General features: G+C 42.7%; 1 protein-coding gene across 4 annotated transcripts in view; it reads left to right on the forward strand.

Annotated features, from left to right (window-relative positions):
- The window catches only part of LOC106583176 (la-related protein 4), a 42,002-nt gene that overhangs the window by 13,258 nt on the left and 4,921 nt on the right, over positions 1-23,823 (forward strand). For 2 of the 4 annotated variants that reach the window (XM_014167067.2, XM_045705348.1), the window contains exons 2-15: positions 7,119-7,260; positions 7,631-7,786; positions 11,223-11,298; positions 12,906-13,042; positions 16,598-16,701; positions 17,008-17,118; positions 18,326-18,379; positions 20,376-20,588; positions 21,254-21,360; positions 21,868-21,909; positions 22,531-22,770; positions 23,148-23,199; positions 23,306-23,470; positions 23,676-23,803. In XM_014167067.2, coding sequence (XP_014022542.1) covers positions 7,119-7,260; positions 7,631-7,786; positions 11,223-11,298; positions 12,906-13,042; positions 16,598-16,701; positions 17,008-17,118; positions 18,326-18,379; positions 20,376-20,588; positions 21,254-21,360; positions 21,868-21,909; positions 22,531-22,770; positions 23,148-23,199; positions 23,306-23,470; positions 23,676-23,803 — 1,727 coding nt within the window. Of the gene's footprint in view, positions 1-5,692; positions 5,884-7,118; positions 7,261-7,630; positions 7,787-11,222; positions 11,299-12,905; positions 13,043-16,597; positions 16,702-17,007; positions 17,119-18,325; positions 18,380-20,375; positions 20,589-21,253; positions 21,361-21,867; positions 21,910-22,530; positions 22,771-23,147; positions 23,200-23,305; positions 23,471-23,675; positions 23,804-23,823 lie in introns of those variants that run through there. The other 2 variants (XM_014167070.2, XM_014167069.2) reach the window with 2 other exon arrangements.

The raw sequence follows: 23,823 nt of genomic DNA on the forward strand, positions 1-23,823 counted from the left end.
CAAGACATCAGTCAGGAAGTTAAAGCTTGGTGCAAATGGTCTTCCAAATGGACAATGACCCCAAGCATACTTCCAAAGTTGTGGCAAAATGGCTTAAGGACAACAAAGTCAAGGTATTGGAGAGGCCATCACAAAGCCTTGACCTCAATCCCATAGAAAATGTGTGGGCAGAACTGAAAAATCATGTGCGAGCAAGGAGGCCTACAAACCTGACTCAGTTACACTAGCTCTGTCAGGAGGAATGGGCCAAAATTCACCCAACTTATTGTGGGAAGCTTGTGGAAGGCTACCTGAAACGTTTGACCCAAGTTAAACAATTTAAAGGCAATGTTGCCAAATACTAATTGAGTGCATTGCATGTAAACTTCTGACCCACTGGGAATGTGATGAAAGAAATAAAAGCTGAAATTAATCATTTTCTTAGCAATTTTTCTGACATTTCACAATCTTAAAATAAAGTAGTGATCCTAACTGACCTAAGACGGGGAATTTTTACTAGGATTAAATGTCAGGAATTGTGAGAAACTGCGTTTGGCTAAGGTGTATGTAAAATTCCGACTTCAACTGTACATATGAGATGAGGAATGTAGGGTATGTAAACATTATATAAAGTGGCATTGTTTAAAGTGACTAGTGAATTAAGGTGGCTAGAGATTTGAGTCTGTATATTGTCAGCAGCCACTCAATGTTAGTGATGGCTGTTTAACAGTCTGATGGACTTGAGAGAGAAAAATAGTTTCTGTCTCTCGGTCCCAGCTTTGATGCACCTGTACTGACCTCGCCTTCTGGATGATAGCTGGGTAAACAGGCACTGGCTCGGGTGGTTGTTGTCCTTGATGATCTTTTTGGCCTTCCTGTGACATCGGGTGCTGTAGGTGTCCTGGAGGGCTGGTAGTTTGCCCCCGGTGATGCTTTGTGCAGACCGGCGGAGCAGTTGCCGTATCAAGCTGTGATGCAGCCCGACAGGATGCTCTCGATTGTGCATCTGTAAGAGTTTGTGTGTTTTTGGTGACAAGCCAAATTTCTTTAGCCTCCTGAGATTGAAGAGGCGCCGCGCCGTTGCACCTTCTTCTCAACCCTGTCTGTGTGGGTGGACCATTTCAGTTTGTCCGTGATGTGTACGCCGAGGAACTTAAAACTCTCCACCCTCTCCACTACTGTCCCGTCAATGTGGATAGGGGCGTGCTCCCTCTGCTGTTTCCTGAAGTCCACGATCATCTCTTTTGTTTTGTTGACGTTGAGTGTGAGGTTATTTTCCTGACACACTCCGAGGGCCCTCACCTCCTCCCTGTAGGCCGTCTCGTTGTTGTTGGTAATCAAGCCTACCACTGTTGTGTCGTCTGCCAGCTTGATGATTGAATTGGAAGCGTGCATGGCCACACAGTCATGGGTGAATAGGGAGTAGAGGAGAGGGCTGAGAACGCACCCTTGTGGAGCCCCAGTGTTGAGGATCAGCGGGGTGGAGAGCATGTTTCCTACCCTTACCACCTGGGGGCGGCCCGTCAGAAAGTCCAGGACCCAGTTGCACAGGGCGGGGTCGAGACCCAGGCTCTTGAGCATAATGACGAATTTGGAGGGTACTGTGGTGTTAAATGCTGAGCTGTAGTCAATGACCAGCATTCTTACGTAGGTATTCCTCTTGTCCAGATGGGTTAGGGCAGTGTGATTGCGTCGTCTGTGGACCTATTTGGGCGGTAAGCAAATTGAAGTGGGTCTAGGGTGTCAGGTAGGGTGGAGGTGATAATCGTTGACTAGTCTCTCAAAGCACTTCATGATGACAGAAGTGAGTGCTACAGGGCGGTAGTCGTTTAGCAATGTTACTTTAGTTTTCTTCAATGGTGGCCCTCTTGAAGCATGTGGGAACAGCAGACTGGGATAGGGATTATTGAATATGTCCGTAAACGCCAGCCAGCTGGTCTGCACATGCTCTTAGGATGTGGCTAGGGATGCCCCCTGGGCCGTTAGCCTTGAGGTTTAACACATTTAAAAGTTTTACTCACGTTGGCCACGGTGAAGGAGAGCCCACAGGTTTTGGTAGCGGGCCGTGTTAGTGGCACTGTATTGTCCTCAAAGCGAGCAAAGAAGTTGTTTAATTTGTCTGGGAGCAAGGTGTCGGTGTCCGCGACGGGCCTTGTTTTCTTTTTGTAGTCTGTGATTTCCTGTAGACCCTGCCACATACGTCTTGTGTTTAAGCCGTTGAATTGCGACTCTACTTTGTCTCTATACTGATGCTTAGCTTGTTTGATTGCCTTGCGGAGGGAATAGCTACACTGTTTGTATTCTGTCATGTTTCCGGTCGCCTTGCCATGATTATAAGCAATGGTTCGCGCTTTCAGTTTTGCCCGAATGCTGCCATCAATCCACGGTGTCTGGTTGGGTAAGGTTTTAATAGTCACCGTGGGTTCAACATCACCGATGCACTTGCTAATTAACTCGCTCACCGAGTCAGTGTATACGTTAATGTTGTTGTTCGACGCTATTCGGAACATATCCCAGTCCACCTGATCGAAGCAATCTTGAAGTGTGGAATCAGATTGGTTGGACCAGCGTTGAACAGACCTAAGCATGGGCGTTTCCTGTTTTAGTTTCTGTCTATAGGCTGGGAGCAACAAAATGGTGTCGTGGTCATATTTTCCCGAATGAAGGCCAGGGAGGGCTTTGTATGCGTCGTGGAAGTTAGAGTAGCAATGATCCAGAATGCTGACAGTTTGAGTCACGCATTTGATATGCTGATAAAATTTAGGAAGCCTTGTTTTCAGATTTAGCTTTGTTAAAATCCCCAGCTACAATAAATGCAGCCTCAGGATATGTGGTTTCCAGTTTACGTAGAGTACAGTGAAGTTCCTTGAGGGCCGTCAAGGTATCTGCATGGGGGGATATACACGGCTGTGACTATAATCGAAGAGGATTCTCTTGGGAGATAATGTGGTCGGCATTTGATTGTAAGGACTTCCAGGTCAGGTGAACAAAAGGACTTGAGTTTCTGTATGTTAATGATTACACCACAAATCGTTAATCATAAAGCACACACCCCACCCTTCTTCTTACCAGAGAGATGTTTGTTTCTGTCGGCGCGATGCGTGAAGGAACCGGGTGGCTCTTCCGACTCTGATAACGTATCCCGAGTGAGCCATGTTTACGTGAAACAGAGAATATTACAATCTGTCTCTCTGGAAGGCAGCTCTTGCTCAAATTGTCTACCTTGTTGTCAAAAGACTGGACATTGACGAGTAGTATACTCGGGAGCGATGTGCACGTCTACGGAGCCTGACCAGGCGGCCACTCAGTCTGCCCCTTCTGCGGCGCTGTTGTTTTGGGTCGGCTACTGGGATTAAATCCATTATCCTGGGTGGTGGACCAAACAGAGGATCCGCTTCGGGAAAGTCGTATTTCTGGTCGTAATGTTGGTAAGTTGATGTTGCTCTTATATCCAATAGTTCTTCCCGGCTATATGTAATAAGACTTAAGATTTCCTGGGGTAACAATGTAAGAAATAATACATAAAAAAACTAAATACTGCATAGTTTCCTAAGCACGCGAAGTGACCATCTGTCGGCGCCACCCAAACTGTCACCACAGAGTTTCAGACCGGACTGTTGCTGTCACTGTCTCGCTTTATTCGCTATTAAGACTCTCAACAATCAAAATCTCTCCTAGCAAATACTTGACCTGGCTGATATTATTTATCAGCCATAGTCGTTCCATGTCGTTCACATTTCATCCAATAAAATGCTGGTGTAACCAAAGCAAAGGTCTTTGGTTAAACCCAAGAAGCTAATTTAATTAGATTCTTGCTAAAATGGCTAGCAAACATTAGTATCTCAAACTGATGCTCCGTTTCGTAACTTAGTGGGAATTTACCGCATACGACTGGGAAAAATTGACTTCAACGTCCCTCCAACTGGGGTGTATTCATTCTGCCTGATTCTGTTGCAAAACGTTTCTTAAACGGAACGAAAACTAAGGAGACTGGCTCGGAAGAAAACGTACCTGATCCAGGGATGTGCGTTCTACAAATTATCCCAACTGTTGCACCGACATTATTTAACGACTGCTAGTTAAGTGACCAGCTGTTTAACTCTTCATGTTAACTAGCAGTAGCTACGCATCGTCTCGACACATCACAAGAAAGGGAAAATAACTTTATTTTGATGGGTGTTCATTTTTTTTGTAATTGTAAAAAAAAAAAAAGTTATTTAATGCAGTTGAAATGCTTACAAATGAGATGTGTTGAAATGGAGCAACTTCCGAAAATGTACACCCAGATATTATGTCTGATCTCGCAAATAATGTAGAGATGGGTGTAATCTATTTAATCCGAGTGTATCCTGCTATTGACACAGTTGTTGAATTATGCAACAGACCGTGATAACAGTAAAATTAGGCAGTCTTGACAGAGCAGGTGAGTGCAGCTAGGCCTAGACGAGCACATTTTTGGTGGTTGTAGTCCTGTCCCACCCCTTCATGTAAATGTTATCATGTATGCAAATGAATCAATTGTATTTAGGCACATTTTATTATAACACAAATTAAATGACATGATACCATTAGAAAATGTATATATGAGTGGATTTTTATTTAAAATAAAGTGCAATCTGATGTTGGAATACCTGAATTCCCACCCAAATCCCTGAACTAGTCAAATATTTTCTGTGCAATAATTGTCAATACCTGATGGATTTTAAATGTAAGTTTGCAATATCTTCATCCATTTCCCAACTGTTGCATTTATTACAATTGTTTTCAAACGTAACAATGTTGATGACTGTTGCATGTGTGTAATGGAGGTGATTCGGTGAACTGCACTCATGTGATGAGTAACCTTGCCTGCGTTCTAAAGACTTGTTTTGTCTCCCTGAGCTAACAATCTTGCAGGAGATCCAGGTTCAAAAACCCAGTTGGTCACAGTGGTACAGTGACTGCAAGGAGATCAAATGGGGGTGTAGTGTGACAGGTGGTTCAGTGAACCACATTCCTGTGATGAGTAACCTTGCTTGAGACCTTCAGACTTGTTGGCTCTCTGAGCGAATGCTTAGGCTTCAGTTCAGCGGGCTAAGAACTGTGGCTCGCAGATGGTGGCCCCCACTCAGATCAGGGGTGTGTTCATTAGTCAGATACCGCAACAACTCATAACATTTTTATTGGACAAATTCAGTTAGGTCCCCGTTTGGTTCAGTTTGATTCCTAGAGTAAACTGTTTCCATTGCAAAACGTTTTGCAACAGAATCCGACTAATAAATACACCCCAGATTCCGTTCAACCCTTCCCCTCGTGTTTTGATTACCTCGGACATAAATAGTATCGGTTAAGTGGGACCTTTGTTTTCCTGTCCTCCACCAAAGCTGTCATATGTTCTGATGTTATTTCCGTATGATCTGCAATGACTTCTATTTTATGTTCTTCGGTTTACAAGTGTGCAGCGTATGCATGATGCTGGAGCGGCCTGTATGCCTGTCGCCATGTGCTCTCTTTTGTCGTACTATCCGCAGAGGGAAGGCTTCAGTACCGGAAGAGTTGAACGAGGGTTTTGATTGACGCGACGCTTCGACCAATTGCGAGAATTTCTTTGACGTCGTGTCGGTGGGGGAAAATGTGTGAATGAGAGGCGATACACAAAAGTGTGTCTGTACATGTGACGACTTGAGAGAGGCGGAGTCTAATGGAGTACGATAACCAATGAGCACCCGTTGGGGCCTCATGAAGCTCCTTCCCTGTAGCATGCTGTCCTCTTGTGAATTGTACGGTGTTATCGAGTTCCATCCATTGTACATTTCTCTTCTTAAAAGTGACCAAAATCGTGAATTAGCTGGCTACATCCATTGAATCGGGTAGCTAGCGAGTCAGTACAACATTGGGAGGAAGACAATGTTGTTATTTGTAGAGGTATGTTTGGTCTGTACTATTAGCTATACATTCTAGTCTAAAGTCCGGTTTATGGACGAAATTTGATGGCGCTTTAGAAAGCCACCGGGACCGTTGCATGCGTGTCAATAGTGCTGTAATAATGACGTTAATCAATAGTTGCAATCGGGGAATATGCTTTCCTTCATTGGTGAGCATGCAAAGCAAAAAAAAACGTTAATAAATTAAGCTGTAGCTAGCTAGTTGGCTCCATGTCCTGTTTTTACAATCTAGAGCTAAAGGGCAAGAACGTGTCGTTCTGGCTGGTGGGACGTGATATAACGCCTCCTTAAATGCACATATCAGTCACCGATATGTTAATGAATTACAATGTTTTTTCCTAGCCTAGTTACAACACGTGTTTACCATGTAAATTAACAAACATAGTTGTCAGTTTAACTTTTCCTATTGTATCTAACTAGGTGGGGAGTTTAGCCAGACATGTTTAGATGCCCAGGTCTCCAGTCAGTGTAGTGACCACAGTAGTTGATGCTACCTAATCTGATTAGTCGTTAGAAAGGCTTGACTATTTTAAACATCAAGTAGGTGCATATGGCGGGTTGAAGCTACAGTATGTACAATTTATCACAGTGTACTCCCTCAAGTCCATTCATTAGCTGGAAAAGAAATGCATCCCAGCCGTTTAACTCCACAAAAACGATGTTATCGTGGTAATGTAATATTTAGCCTGTTATGTTTTTCACAAATGTGTGTAATTGCCACATCTTTGCCACGCACTTTATTTTATTCCACCATGGCGACATTTCAATTAGAGGTGAATGCTGTAACGTGCAAATATTTGATATGGGCTTTCTTGTGCTTTGCATTGGTGTCTGTGACTTTCAAATCAAGGTGAAAGGTGTAATTTGAATCTCAGCAAATTTGCACTAGTCTAGAATGAAACTTCAGCATGTCTCCTTGCGTTCATGGCTGATTCATTGAGGTGTTTCCATTTCAAACATGGCTGTTAATGATAATGAAAATCTGATGGAGGGCATTGAACATTTAGCCTGTTACGCAGCATTCATAACATAACGCTCTCCAAATAGACTTGATCAGTCTAGGGTTGATTGATGTTAATGGTATATGATAATGTATTTGACAGCATTGAATGTTTGAAAATGCAGCAACATTGGAATCTGAATCCATGATCTCTAAATAAGCGTTTGACAGAAACCTACAGTAGCCTAAAGGTGTTTCTGTATTTTGTCACACAGGTCACCACAAAGGGAGCAGGGCTAAACCCCAATGCCAAAGTCTGGCAGGAGATCCCTGTGCCCCAGAGCCAAGTCCCAGAGGACGGCACGGAGGGCACCCACTGGCTAGAGACTACCCCCACTTCTGCTGATGTCACTGAGGGTAAATGCCAATCCCAATGCACCGCTGGAGTTTTTATATCCCTACATGCGCACACAGGCCTAACTAGATCTTCATCACAGACCAAGATAAGATCTTCGCTTTGTCTTTTAAATGGCATTGATGCACATTTTCTTAGAAATTCTACATGTGTTAAGCATGTGGTTTAGGGCCCTTGATTAGCTGAGTTGAGTGCACAGTGTTAATCCAGGCCTGAGATCATCCTAACCCTGATCTGTGGAGGGACCGAAAATAAATAAATAAATCACTGTTATTAGTCTTGACTACATAGCCTCCCTGGTTCAACCTTGACAGTGTCTCTTTTCCCTGTCAGACTCTTATCTACCACGTGACTCTACCATCTTCCTCCCAGGTTATTCAGAGGCTCCCCCTACTGAGGATAAGGGGTACGGCACGGAGTACTCAGACCCCTCGGACAGTGCCCGTTTACCCACAGAGTGTGTACTGAACGGCATGGATCCCCCTGAGCTGGGCTACCCCCTCTATGACTCTGTGACTGAGTCAGCAGGTCAGTAGCAGTCCTCAGGTCAGCTCCCTCTGGGTCAGTAGCTTTTGACATGGCATGCTCTGATCTGGTGTTGGAGGGAATTGGCTACATGTACTGTTTTAAATGTATTTTTTATTTTGGGGGGGATCAAACTGGGGCTTAGGTGGTGGGCATGGCCTTCCTGTTAGCCACAGTGGCACAGTTTTGTAGTTTTAAAGCAAATTTCCTGCAGTTCTACACATTTTGCCATGGTTTGTTATGAGTGACTCAAACATAATAACAGAGTCAATGGGAGCCCCATGCCATGACAAAAATACTCCTGAATACATAATTTCTTAAATGTTAGATTCTCCCTGACTGTATAGCTTTTATTTAGGTGATTGTTAGTTGTCAAAGATTATCTCATGTAAAAAAATATATAGGTCCATTTATCTTTTCATAGTTTATCTGGTTTTAAACTTTACACACCGTTTTTCCATACTGAAAATTCAAACACACAAAAAAATACACACACACAAGTATGTGGACACCCCTTCCAATTAGTGGATTCGGCTATTTCAGCCACACCCGTTGCTGACAGGTGTGTAAAATCAAGCACACAGCCATGCAATCTACATAGACAGACATTGGCAGTAGAATGGCCTTACTGAAGCACTGCGACTTTCAACGTGCCACCGTCATAGTCAGTTTGTCAAATTTCTGCCCTGCTAGACCTGCCCCGGTCAACTGTAAGTGCTGCTATTGTGGAGTGGAAGCATCTAGGAGCAACAACGGCTCAGTCGCGAAGTGGTAGGCAACACAAGCTCACAGAACTGGACCGCGTAAAAATCGTATGTCTTCGGATGCAACACTCACTACCGAGTTCCAAACTGCGTTTGTAAGATACATCAGTACAATAACTGTCGGGAAATGTGTTTACATGGCCGAGTAGCCGCATACAAGCCGAAGATCACCATGCGCAGTTCCAATCGTCGGCTGGAGTGGTGTAAAGCTTGCTGCCATTGGACTCTGGAGCAGTGGAAACATGTTCTCTGGAGCCACAATGCGTAGTGCCAACTGTAAAGTTTGGTGGAGGAGGAATAATGTTCTGGGGCTGTTTTCATGGTTCGGGCTAGGGCCCTTAGTTCCAGTGAAGGGAAATCTTAACGCTACAACATACAATGACATTCTAGAAGATTCTGTGTTTCCAACTTTGTGGCAAAACTTTAGGAAGGCCCTTTCCTGTTTCAGCATGACAATGCCCCTGTAGACAAAATTAGGTCCATACAGAAATGGTTTGTCGAGATCTGTGTGGAAGACCTTGACTGGCATGTACAGAGCCCTGACCTCAACCTCACCGAACACCTTTTGGACGAATTGGAATGCCGACTGCGAGCCAGGCCTAATTGTCCAACATCATTGCCCGACCTCACTAATGCTCTTGTGGCTGAATGGAAGCCAGTCCCCGCTGAAATGTTCCAACGTCTAGTGGAAAGCCTTCCCAGAAGAGTGGAGGCTGTTATAGCAGCAAAGGGCAAACCAACTCCATATTCATGCCCATGATTTTGAAATGAGATGTTTGACGAACAGGTGTCCACACACTGTTGGTCATGTAGTGTGTGACAGCGAGATTTTATTTTGTACGTAGGCGGCCCACCTAGGACTTTTCTATGTGGGGAAAAAACCCTGAATGGATATTGTACCATTTATTACCGTACACACACAAAAGATTGGGGTCACTTAGAAATTTCCTTGTTTTTGAAAGAAAAGCAAATATTTTTTTGTCCATTTAAAATAACATAGTGTAGACCATTGTTAATGTTGTAAATGACTATTGTAGCTTGATAACGGCCGATTTAAAAAAAAAAAATTTTTATGGTATATTTACATAGGCGTACAGAGGCCCATTATCCGCAACCACCACTCCTGTTCCAATGGCAGGTTGTGTTAGCTCATCCAAGTGTTAGCTCATCCAAGTTTATCATTTTAAAATGCTAAATGATCATTAGAAAATCCTTTTGCAGTTATGTTAGCACAGCTGAAAACTTGTGCTGATTTTAAAGAAACAATAAAACTGGCCTTCTTTAGACTAGCTGAGTATCTGGAGCATCAGCATTTGTGGGTTCGATTACAGGCTCAAAATGGCCAGAAACAAAGAACTTTCTTCTGAAACTCGTCAGTCTATTCTTGTTCTGAGACATGAAGGCTATTCCATGTGAGAAATTGCCAAGAAACTGGAGATCTCGTACAACGCTGTGTACTATTCCCTTCCCAGAACAGCGCAAACTGGCTCTAACCAGAATAGAAAGAGGATTGGGAGGCCCCAGTGCACAACAGAGCAAGAGGACAAGTACATTAGTGTGTGTAGTTTAAGAAACAGACGCCTCACAAGTCCTCAACTGGCAGCTTCATTAAATACTACCCGCGGAACACCAGTCTCAACGTCAACAGTGAGGAGGTGACTCCGGGATTCTGGCCTTCAAGGCAGTGTTCCTCTGTCCAGTGTCTGTGTTCTTTTGCCCATCTTAATCATTTATTTTTATTGGCCAGTCTGAGATTTGGCTTTTTCTTTGCAACTCTGCCTAGAAGGCCATTTCTTTTATTTTATTTTATTGCTTCTTTAATCAGAACAACAGTTTCAGCGGTGCTAGCATAATTGCAAAAGGGTTTTCTAATGATCAATTAGCCTATTAAAAGGATGAACTTGGATTCGCTAACACAGTGTGCCATTGGAACAGAGGAGTGATGGTTGCTGATAATGGGCCAATGTAGATATTGGATTAAACATCTGCCGTTTCCAGCTACAATGGTCATTTACAACATTAACAATGTCTACACTGTATTTCTTATCAATTTGATGTTATTTTAATGGACAAACAATTTGCTTTTCTTTCAAAAACAAAGACATTTCTAAGTGACCCCAAACTTTTGAATGTGTGCGTGTCCTGCTACCAGTCACTTTTCAGCACTGTTTACATGTGTATTTGCTATCACACCTACGCTGACATTCTTGCACCGACACACCCACCACTTAGCTGCTGCCAAACTGTTTACCATTATTATTATTTATCCTGCTACCAGTCACTTTTTCCTAATTCCTGCCTACATGTACATATCTGCCTGAAATACTCCAGTATCCCTGCACATTGTGAATTTGCTACTGGCAAAGACCCTGTATCTAGCTTCCTCTCTTTAATTGTATTATTAGATATATTATTTTAATGTTGAATAGTGCAGTGTTGGTAAGTGAAGCATTTCACTGTGCATGTGACAAATAAAACTAAGTTAAACTACATTTTCTCAGTTTTGCCTTTCATGAAGTATCGTGATTTAGTGTTGCCTGAATTAATTAAATAATGATTACCAAAGGTAATGATCAGAGATGTATGGCTTTGGTAACAGTTGTTATGCACAAGGAATTAAACTTGTAGCCTATAGCCAAACATTAATTTTGATATGGAATTGTGTGTTTGTGCAGTGGAGGAACAGCAGCCCCTCTCTGAAGAGAGCCTGAGAGAGTCTCTGAAGAAACAGCTGGAGTTCTGCTTCTCAAGGTAAGTAGTGAACTGCTATTGAAGAGCCTGTTTTTAGATGGTTGTTATAACTTAAAATGTTTTATTATTAACAATTTTTGCCGTTTTTTTTTAACCTTAACTGACTTTAGGCAAGTCGGTTAAGAACAAATTCTTATTTACAATAACTGCCTATCAACACTGCCTTTGTTCGGGGGGAGAAAGACAGAATTTTACCTTGTCAGCTCGGTGATTCGATCAAGAAACCTTTCGGTTACTGGCCCAATGTTCGAACCACCTGCAGTCGGAATTGCAGTGTCTCTCACTGACCTAAGCAATTCTAGATGTTGTGTGATAGTTTATGTAATGAATCAAGCAGACCTTGGATTTGAACAAAAGCTGTACTCCCGGGGATGATCAGTATTGTGCTTGGAAGGACCCAGGAGCACTGTGACTGGAGGATTCTCCTCTTCATCTCTCTATAAATCGCTTCACCCTTTAACTTTCCTACTCCCTCTACACTGCTTCCAACTCTCCCTCTTTCCTCTCCATCAGTACAGTGTGACTGACCTAATGATTGAGATCTGAGGGGAACAAGGAAAAAAAACATGGGAACATGAATGTATACCACCTCTTTTTGGTCTTATGTTCTCAAATTGTAAATGTTATTTTCTTTTACGTTGGATAAAAGTAGAATCGGACCTTAAAAATTGTATGTCGTACACTATAGTTGGAGAAAACATGGGTAAGTAATCCTGCTTAAGAAGTTGCTAAATGTATAATCCCATTTAGGAGAAAAGGGCTTTTTGCTTTGTTATTATGGGGTATTGTGTGTAGATTGAGGGGGAAAAACAATTTAATCCATTTTAAAGTAAGGCTGTAACATAAAGTGGAAAAAGTGAAGGGGTCTGAATACTTTCTGAATGCACTGTATGACGAAGATTAGCATCATGCATGGCTTAGCACATCAGAAATCAACTGGCCAGCACAGCTAGCAAGCTGGCAATACTGTTACCTGTATGCAACTGAGAGGCTAGCTAGCTAGCTAGCTAACAATAGCTTGCAATGAATACAACCTTTTGATACAGTTGAGCCAATATCGTATGCACATGTAGCTAGCTTGACCTTTTAACTGTAGACGCTTGTGTATGGATTATGATGATTCACAGCAGACTAAAACATTTTCAAAATAATCCTTCCCACTCTGCTTCAACCAGACTGCTTTTGCCACAGAAGACAGCACTGTGTCGATACCAGCAGCTGTAGTCAGGACAACACTGTTATTGAAAGCTGTAGCTACACTTTGCATGTCGTCCTTGATGAAAATATAGGTAAATCTAATGATCTATGGTTCGTTCAAATATCCGTGGTAGCAGGGCCTGCCATTTGACTGAAGCCTTGAGTGACAGAACAGACTCTCATGAATGTCCCAGTCCCCTCATTATCTCAACCAATCATGGCTATGCAAGATTCTGGATTTTCTCCATGACTAAACAGCTTCGTGATTCACGTTTTTATATTTACAGTTTGAGGGGTTTTTATTCAGGCACTTAAGTTCACATGTTCAAAAAAATATAATGCATTTAGCTCCCCATAGCATGTAACAAACATGGCTTGTTGGTTTCTCATGCCCTGTTCTCTGTCTTCAGAGAGAATCTGTCCAAGGATCTGTACCTGATGTCCCAGATGGATAGTGATCACTTTGTCCCCATCTGGACCATCGCCAGCATGGAGGGCATCAAGGTCCTCACCACCGACATGGACCTCATCCTGGAGGTACTACGAGGTATGAACAAAAACCCGCCTCACTTTTGACCCTGTAGGAGTGGGGAGAACTGTGGAAATAGCCTCCCTGGACAGGCTTATACTGTAGCCTGCTACATGACTGGTCAGAAACAAGCTCAGGTTGCAGGATTTCTACCCAAGCTAAAAACACTTAGCACAAGTCGTAGCCTCATACCAGATGTTGTGTTGACACATGGCTTGGAACGAGATTAGTGGTGGCTAGAACTGCACCATTAGATTTATTAGTAATAGTATCGAGAAGGATTGTGGTAGTCAAACTTAAAACAATATACTTAGTCCCTTCAAAATGACTTATTCCACATTTTTGTTACAGCCTGAATTCCAAATGTATTAAATAGATTTCTCACCCTTTTGCCCAATACCCTATAATGACAATGTTTTTCAAATCTATAAAAAATTAAATACGTAATTTACATAGGTATTCACACCCCTCAGTCAACACATGTTAGAATCACCTTTGGCAGTGATTACAGCTGTGTCTTTCTGGGTAAGTCTCTAAGAGCTTTGCACAACTGGATTGTACAATATTTGCACATTATTCTTCAAAAATTCTTAAAGCTCTGTCAAGTTGGTTGTCGATCATTGCTAGACAGCCATTTTCAAATCTTGCCATAGATTTATGGCAATTTAAGTCAAACCTGTAAGTAGGCCACTCAGGAACATTCATTGTTGTCTTGGTAAGCAACTACAGTGTATATTTGGCCTTGTGTTTTAGGTTATTGTCCTGCTGAAAGGTTAATTTGTCTCCTAGTGTATGTTGGAAAACAGACTGAACCAGGTTTTTATCTAGAATTTCACCTATGCCTGTCTCTATTCTGTTTTTTTTTTTATCCCCCCAAAAAACAACTCCCTAGTTCTTGTCGGTGAAAAGCATACCCATTACACGGTAAAGCCACCTCCATGCTTGAAAATATGGTACTCAGTGACGTGTTGGATTTGCCCCAAACATAACGCTTTGTATTCAGGACAAAGTTCATTTCTATGGATTTTTTTTTTTCAGTTTTACTTTAGTTCCTTATTGCAAACAGGATACATGTTTTGTAATATTTTTATTCTGTACAGGCTTCCTCCTTTTCACTCTGTCATTTAGGTTAGTATTGTGTAGTAACTAGAATGTTGTTGATCCATCTATTCATCATTGCCCTCTTGGTGAAATCCTTGAACGGTTTCCCTCCTCTCCGGTAACTGAGTTAGGAAGGACTAGAGGTCAACGGATTATGATTTTTCAACGCCGATACCAATACCGATTTATTGGAGGACCAAAAAACCGGTGATACCGATTTAATTGTCCGATTTATTATTTTTTGGGGTTATTTGTAATAATGACAATTACAACGATACTGAATGAACACTTATTTTAACTTAATATAATACATCAATAAAATCAATTTAGCCTCAAATAAATAATGAAACCTGTTCAATTTGGTTTAAATAATGCAAAAACAAAGTGTTGAAAGTAAAAGTGCAATATGTGCCATGTAAAAAAGCTAACGTTTAAATTCCTTGCTCAGAACATGAGAACATATGAAAGCTGGTGGTTCCTTTTAACATGAGTCTTCAATATTCCCAGGTAAGAAGTTTTAGGTTGTAGTTATTATAGGACTATTTCTCTCTTTACGATTTGTATTTCATATACCTTTGACTATTGGATGTTCTTATAGGCACTTTAGTACTGCCAGTGTAACAGTATAGCTTCCATTCCTCTCCTCGCTCCTACCTGGGCTCGAACCAGGAACACATCGACAATAGCCACCCTCGAAGCAGCGTTACCCATGCAGAGCAAGGGGAGCAACTACTCCAAGTCTCAGAGCGAGTGACGTTTGAAACGCTATTAGAGCGCACCCGCTAACTAGCTAGCCATTTCACATCGGTTACAGCAGCCTAATCTTGGGAGTTGATAGGCTTGAAGTCATAAACAGCACAATGCTTGAAGCACAGCGAAGAGCTGCTGGCAAAACGAACTAAAGTGCTGTTTGAATGAATGCTTACGAGCCTGCTGGTGCCTACCACCGCTCAGACTGCTCTATCAAATCATAGACTTAATTATAACATAATAACACAGAAATACGAGCCTTAGGTCATTAATATGGTCAAATCCAGAAACTATCATCTCGAAAACAAAACATTTTTCCTGTCAGTGAAATACGGAACCGTCCCGTATTTTATCTAACGGGTGGCATCCCTAAGTCTAAATATTCCTGTTACATTGCACAACCTTCAATGTTATGTCATAATTACGTAAAATTCTGGCAAATTAGTTCGCAACGAGCCAGGCGGCCCAAACTGTTGCATATACCCTGACTCTGCGTGCAATGAACGCAAGAGAAGTGACACAATTTAACCTAGTTAATATTGCCTGCTAACCTGGATTTCTTTTAGCTAAATATGCAGGTTTAAAAATATATACTTCTGTGTATTGATTTTAAGAAAGGCATTGATGTTTATGGTTAGGTACAGTGGTGCAACGATTGTGCTTTTTTCGCAAATGCGCTTTTGTTAAATCATCCCCCGTTTGGCGAAGTCGGCTGTCTTTGTTATGAAGAAATAGTCTTCACAGTTCGCAACGAGCCAGGTGGCCCAAACTGCTGCATATACCCTGACTCTGTTTGCAAGGGAAGTGACACATGTTCCCTAGTTAAAAGAAATTCATGTTAGCAGGCAATATTAACTAAATATGCAGGTTTAAAAATATATACTTGTGTATTGATTTTAAGGCATTGATGTTTATGGTTAGGTACACGTTGGAGCAACGTGTACCTAAGCGATTATATGCAATGCACAGGCTAGATAAACTAGTAATATCATCAACCATGTGTAGTTAACTAGTGATTAGGATTGATTGTTTTTTATAAGATAAGTTTAATGCTAGCTAGCAACTTACCTTGGCTTCTTACTGCATTCGTGTAACAGGCAGGCTCCTCGTGGAGTGCAATGTAAAGCAGGTGGTTAGAGCATTGGACTAGTTAACCGTAAGGTTGCAAGATTGAATCCCCGAGCTGACAAGGTAAAAATCTGTCGTTCTACCCCTGAACAAGGCAGTTAACCCACAGTTCCTAGGCCGTCATTGAAAATAAGAATGTGTTCTTAACTGACTTGCCTAGTTTTTTTTTTAAACAGCCAAATCGGCTTCCAAAAATACCGATTTCCGAATGTTATGAAAACTTGAAATCGGCCCTAATTAATCGGCCATTCCAATTAAGCCTATATCTTTGTAGTGACTGGGTGTATAGATACACCATCCAAAGCATAATTAATAACTTCACCATGCTCAAAGGGATATTCAATGTCTGCTTGTTTTTTTGTTGTACTTTCTGAAGGCACTGTCATAGTAGTAATGGGAGCAGCATTAAGTAGGTGAGAAACATGATCCATGTTAAAGTTGAGTGAGGGTTTTCAAGCACTTTGGGGGTAGGTATGCCATGAACCTGGCTTTGGGAGCACTCAAATGAGAGCAAATAATCCTCACTGAGTCATTATTTGAAATGGCGTTAGTAAATTTGATGTAATGTTGATATTTTTGTGTGTGTGGTTTCAGCCTCGCCCATGGTGCAAGTTGATGAGATGGGGGAAAAGGTTCGGCCCAATCACAAGCGCTGCATCATCATTCTGAGGGAGGTGCCAGAGACCACACCTGTAGAGGTAACAAAATGTAGAATTAGCTTTTTTGTGTTTGAACAGTTTTTCTGGTTTACCTTCTATGTAGCCCACTGCCCCAGCACTACACAGCTGATTCAAATAACCAAGTAATCATCAAGCTTTGATTATTTGAATAAGCTGTGTAGTACTTGGGCAAAAATCTAAAAATGTACCCCTTGGGGTCACTAGGACCGAGTTTGGGAAATGCTGGTGTAGCCATTTGCTCATTACGTGAAGAATATGATTTATTTTGTTGTAGTATCTTTCTTATAGATTTCTAACACCCTTTTCTTCTCTCTGTTTCCTCAGGAAGTGGAGGCCCTCTTTAAGAATGAAAATTGTCCCAAGGTGATGAGTGTTGAATTTGCAGCCAACAACAACTGGTACATCACATTCCAGTCGGACACCGATGCACAGCAGGTAGCGTTGCACATTCCACACTGTAGTCAGTCAGTGAAAATGTCCTTATTCAAAGTTCACTGCATATGTTTTTGCTATTTGTGTCTACTGATATTGTATAAGTGTAATTTCCTATTTGTTAGGCCAGTCAAACCAACACAGTTCTGTTGATTGATCTATACTGAACTAAAATATAAATGCCACGTGTAAAGTGTTGGTCCCAGACATTTTCCTTACGTACAAAAAGCTTATTCGTCTCAAATTTGTTTACATCCCTGTTAGTAAGTATTCCTCCTTTGCCAAGATAATCCATCCAACAGACGCGTGTGGCTCATCAAGAAACTGATTAAACAGCATGGTCATTACACAGGTGTACCTTGTGCTGGGGACAGTAAAAGGCCACTCTAAAATGTGCAGTTTTGTCACACAACACAATGACACAGATGTCTCATGTTTTGAGGGAGTGTGGAATTGACATGCTGACTGCAGGAATGTCCCCCAGTGCTCTTGCCAGAGAATTGAATGTTCATTTCTCTACCATAAGCTGCCTCCAACGTCGTTTTAGAGAATTTGCCAGTACGTCCAACTCGCCTTGCAACTGCAGACCACGTGTAGCCACGCCAGCCCAGGACTTCCACATCCGGCTTCTTCACCTGCAGGATCATCTGAGACAGGTCACCCGGACAGCTGATGAAACTGTGTAGTATTTCTGTCTGTAATAAAACTAATTTTGATTGGCTGGGCCTAGCTCCCCAGTGGGTTGGCCTATGCCCTCCTAGTTCCATGCATGGCTGCGCCCCTGCCCAGTCATGGGAAATCTGTAGTTTAGGGCCGAATGAATTTATTTTAATTGACTGAGTAACTCAGTAAAATCTTTGAAATTGTTCCATGTTCATTTTTGTTCAGTATAGTTTACCAGCATAGTCAAAATCTGCGTTTACACAGGTAGCCCAATTCTGATATTTTTTCACCAACTGGTCTTTTGACCAACTAGATCAGCTCTGGGAAAAGAGCTGATTTGATTGATCAAAAGACAACTGAACTGGCAGGCCCCTGGTTCGTTGTTACTTGGAGGCTCCTTTCTGTTTGTGGGGTTGATGCTGCTGCTATGTCTGCAAGTTGTATATAAAAGAAAAGCTATTTAGACATGTAATCATATCTCCTACTACATGTGAAAGGGGATTGTCCCGCTCTCACAGTACTTTGTTTTTTCTCTCTTCTTCCTCAGGCCCACAGATATCTAAGGGAAGAAGTGAAAACGTTTCAGGGAAAACCCATCATGGTGAGTGCATGTACTGTTCCTTTCTCATGTGAGACATGCTGCTTTTCTATTAAGTGATTTCAGTGCCAACAGAAAATGTATTTGAATTCAATATTTCTGAAGTTGTTGAATATTTTTGCATTGAGTTCATAAGTTCAACGTGTATTTCATGATTTGGAATTGAATGAATATTGCATTCAGTTTTAAAATTCTATGTAAATGTCATTGAATATTTTCATTCAATATTTATGTATTTCGTTTCAATATGGTTAATATTGCATTCGTTGTCTGTGTATAAAGTTTACAAATTATAATATCAAGTTGACCAAAGTTTCATATTCAATTTTGCTATTTGGCATGATTCATTCATTTTCTTCCTATGAATTTGCAACTAGCGTTTGGGTTATAAGCCGTTATGACCCCATTCCTGAAAGCTACGACACTCTGGAACATGGTTGTTCTGTTCCCCTCTATGGACACATTAGAAGGGAGTGTGACAAAAACAGCAATTTGGCCCCCATTACAATTTAGTTGAGTAGCTCTGTCATAGACCTTAAGTATAGAATTTCCACTCCCTAATTAATCTTGCTCTTGTGACTGACTGGGTGTGAACCAGGTCTCCTACACAGTACAAGACTCTGTTAGCCAACTTAACTAAAGCCCATAGGGATGAGTACAGGAAGCTAACAAGTCTCCAGCAAGGTTACTCATCAAAAGAGAGAGAACATTGGTTACATTTCACCCCCCTTTGACCTCATACTCAGACATCACGGCACCAATACAGCTGACGGGGTTCACTCAATTCAGTTTCAAATCATGAAATAAAAGTTACGTTTATGAATTCTATGATTCAATGTGTGCATTACAATTTAAAAAAAATGTTTTCTTCTGTTGGGACTGAAATTGCTCCATAGTTTAAGGTTTTGTTTGGTCAAGGGGGAGGCAATGCGTAACATTAGTCAACTGTATAACTCTGAGATCAGATGATAGGAGTGGGGGGAAGCAGCGCTGTGTGGACTACCTCAGTCAGACTGTTTTGGAGTCAGCTGTTATGCGGTCAGGTCAGTGACTTGTAAAGGGGGTTGCTGTCTTGTTGGGAGCACTTGGCTGAGCTGTGGCTGCACTACAGCAAGGTCACCTTGAGTTTGTGCCTACATAAGCGTCTGATAAGGAAGGAGTAAGTCCAGCCAGCATTCTCTCTGTCTCGTTCTGTTCTAATCTCCCCCATTCAAGATGTTATGACATTGTCCGCATTTCATTCAACCACTCTTCTTTAGCAGTAGTTGATTGCCAGTATTGTCGTTAAATGTATCTGGCATAACACATTCAGGCTCAATTTCAAGTGGTTATCATTAAGGTTGCTAACAATGTGAATTTGATTGGTGTGCTAAATCGAGTAGCTTAATGCCTCAAACTCCAGAACTATGATTTGACTTGCATTATGTTTAAGGCTGGAAAAAGTGGTACCCCCGGTGATGATCAGTATCGCGCTTGGAAGGACCCAGGAGCACTGTGGCTGTGGAGGGCTCTCTTCATCTCTAAATCGCTACCCTCTCCTCCTCTAACTTTTCCTCCCTTTTTCATCCTCTCTCTTCATCATCCTCTCCCTCCCTCCGTCAGCACAGTGTGACTGACCTAATGACCGTGAGATTATGAGATCTGAGGGGAACAAGGAGCATGGCCTCTTTCCTTCTTTCTGTGAATGGCAGTGTGGGGAGACGATGAGTAGGCTATGTCTACTGTGCATTGTGTTAACATGTTGTGTGGCTCAGTTGGTAGAGCATGGTGTTTGCAACGCCAGGGTTGTGGGTTCGATTCCCACGAGGCACCAGTACGGCGAAAAGAGAAAAAAAAAAAAAAAACATTTATGAAATGTATGCATTCACTACTGTAAGTCGCTCTGGATAAGAAAGTCTGCTAAATGACTAAAATGTATAAAAAAAAACGTAAAAATGTGTTCATACGCTCCATTTCCAGTCCTTTACACATCTTCCTGTTGCCCTCTTGCTCTGTCCAGGCTCGTATCAAGGCCATCAACACATTCTTTGCGAAGAATGGCTACCGTAGCGTACCGAACTCCAGTGTGTACAGCCAGCAGGGCCAGTCCCAGTACAACTCAACACACCTCTACATGCAGCAGGTGTTCAGCCCCCAGCAGCAGTACCCACTCTACCCCCTGGTGCCCCCCACCTGGAACCCATCGCCTGCCCCTTACTTCCAGACTCCGCTGGTGAGGCCCGCATGATTGTTGTTTCCTGTTGTAACTCGTATTGAATTAGATTTGGTTAGAAGTACTGTTGTTCATTCCTAGGATGACCAGCCCCTCCAGAGTGTGTGTTGGTTGTCATGGGTACAGAAGTGTTGGGTGTACCTGTAGGTACTCAAATTTCAGATGTAATTGTATGATCATTCTGAACCAAAAAATTAGAACATGATTCAAATGATTTTTTTCTGCAAATTGCTCCTTTAAATACAAACTTCTGAACCTAATGATGACATAACCATGCGCTTAGCGGGGGTTCAGGCTGGGAGACAAACCACTCTGGGTTCATATATGCCCCCAAATCCTCCTTTTGCCCTCCTTCCCCTTATTTTACCCCTCTCCCCAAAGTGGTATGTTTCCACAGTCGACACCAGTGAGCAGTGATCTGATGATCTGGGTAGGTGATTTAGGAATGGTGGTGGATGTCATCCTCAACATGTCCTGTTCAGACCCATATGAATTTACCCTGCATTAGCTGTAACACACATCCTTCACATTGCGCTCTGTGGTCAGACTGGGCATGACATTTAGTAATGTAGCACTGTCAGGATCAGCTAATATTGTAAGATCTGTGTCATAGAAAACTGAGGTGATTTGACTGGCGGCCATTATGTTTTCTGCTTTTCCTCCAGGCCCCATTCCCCAACAGTGGCTTTGTGAACGGCTTCAACACCCCTGGGAACTACAAGAGTGGCACCAATCCCCTGGGCCTCGAACGACCGCCCTTCAACAGAAACCGGTAGGTGTTTTCTCTCAGGGCAAGAAAACCCATCCGGCTCCATCGGAAGGCTTTATTAGATGGCTTTGACCCAATGATGACATATCGATGCGCATAGAGGTGCTTCAAGCTAAGCGATGAAGACTTTTGGGTTTTCCTTTCACTCCTTTATCTCTTTCTCCTCTTTCTCCTCTCATTCTCCTCTATCTCTCTATCCCCCCCAAAGTCACTAGTCTCTACACTTGACCCGATGAGCGTTAAGATTATGAGATCTGAGGGTTCAAACGTCTTATTTGGCCGTCCAAAGTGGACCAGTGAATTCATCCACAGCCTTACAACATTAGATTCTGTTTCAAAAAGCCACTTTGACTAGCACCAGGATGGTTGTTGTAATTGATCAGACACTGTAATTTAGTGCACATATGGAATGTATGTTCATCAACAAAGCAAGACCATTTTTGTTTTGTTTTTTGGGGTCTGCTGTCATAAATAACTGGTTGTCTCTTACTCCCCCCCCCTGTCCCACAGTGTCCCCCTCTATTCTAGAAAGAATGTAATCAATGCCTTCAGGTATAAATGATCAGATATCAATCATGTCATCAGTTAATGCTCCCTCACACCTTCATTTCATCCAGTCTCATTCTAAAACATACACGTTAGCAAGCTACGATGTTCATGCTGATTTTAAACCATCCATGTAATGCTACAGTGGGGTGTCCTTGGGAACTGTGGTGAATGGCAACCCTCAACTGATATTTTAGATGGCTAGCGTAACTGACATGACGCTATGATCAAATCAAATTTTATTGGTCACATGCAGATGTTATTGCGGGTGTAGCGAAATGGTTGTGTTCCTAGCTCCAACAGTGCAGTAGTATCTAACAATACACACATCTAAAAGTAAAAAAAATATATTCTATTTACATTTGTTGTTTGAATATGGGATCCAGCAAGTTCATTACCATCAGGTTGTGCTGAGCAAACCAAAACCATTCCTTTAGTATTCTATACAGGAGCATATTTACAATCCCCTCCATTTACCATCTTAATGTTTAATGTCCTTTCCTCCTCATCCTCTGCATGAATCATACTGGAACCCCTCTAGTTGTTTTGTGATCATATCTTTAGACTGAACGATAGATGGCATTTATGCTTGAGCGATTGTGTTTAAGTTGATATGACTTTCCTCAGGAACCACACGAAGAGCCAGCCCAGGCCATGTGACGAGACCCCTCCTCCCTCTGTTACCCCCGTATCCCCCCTGGTGGATGGCCTGTCGGGCCCCTCCAGCGCTCTTCCTCCCCGGACGGCAGGGGCTCCCCTGGGCAGCACCCCCGAGACTGGCCCTGTCCCCCCCACCCTCAGGGACACCCTGCCACTGGCTGCAGAGGGGATGCCTAATGGCGACCTGGGCATTGCTGGCAGGGGCAGGTCAGTCTGCACAGAGCCCCTTCATACATCCACACACCCCGCAACCTGCTCATACATGAAATGTGATTATGTCCCTGTTGGGCTTTAGCAAATGGCTTTGACCCAGTGATGACAAATCGATGCGCATAGAGGTGCTTCAAGCTAAATGATGAAGACTTTGGGGTTTTCCTTTCACTCCTCTCGCTCTCTTTCTCTCCATCCATCTACCCCCCCCCAAAGTCACTAGTCTCTACACTTGACCCGATGAGCGGTAAGATTATGAGATCTGAGGGTTCAAACGGGTCTGTCTTGGCCATCCAAAGCCTTCCCAACAGAAACAATTACATGTTTGCTTATGATCATCTCTATGCTGTGTGTAACATGTTTATCTGTTGTAGGAGAGGCAGCTACAGAGGGATGCGGAGGAAGAGGGATGACGATAGGATCACGGTCAGTTTTCTGCCATTTAATTTCCTCTATCCCATGTTTAGTGTGGTTTATACCCCCTATCTCACCCACATGGTCAAATGTGTGTCTTCTGTGTTTTGGTGTTCAGAGGCCCATCCCTCTGAGCGAGATAAAGGTTCTACAGCCCAAGTTTGACCTGGCGACCTCCAACTTCCCTCCATTGCCGGGGTGTGTGGTCAGCACGCAGGGAGAGCCTGTGCTAGAGACTCGCATGTCTGATGTGGTTCGAGGCCTCAAGGTGACCAGCGACAAGGTGAGGAAAACCCCCATTAGTTGTTTCCCTCCTGACCACTTGATGTGACAGGAAGAAGTGATCTATAATAACTAGGTCTTGTTTTGTCTGGTCCGTCACGTAATCCCAACTCTTACATTCCTCTGACACTGTAGTTAGTCTCTCAACCAAATGTTTTGTCTTTCACCCCTCTTAAGTCAACTATGTCCATTTCTCTTATTTCCAGCCTGATGTGAATAAGGAGTCTGTCGCCCCTCCTGCTACTGCCCAAAAGGAGACTGTGAGTGCGCCCAGTCAGGTCGCGCCGGCCCACAAACCCCCCACCCCTCTGGTCGTGGAGCACCCTGTTCCAAGGTATGGTTTACCTCTGGCTT

This window comes from Salmo salar, chromosome ssa22, assembly GCF_905237065.1.
Source record: "Salmo salar chromosome ssa22, Ssal_v3.1, whole genome shotgun sequence".
NCBI classification, from domain to species: Eukaryota; Metazoa; Chordata; class Actinopteri; order Salmoniformes; family Salmonidae; genus Salmo; species Salmo salar.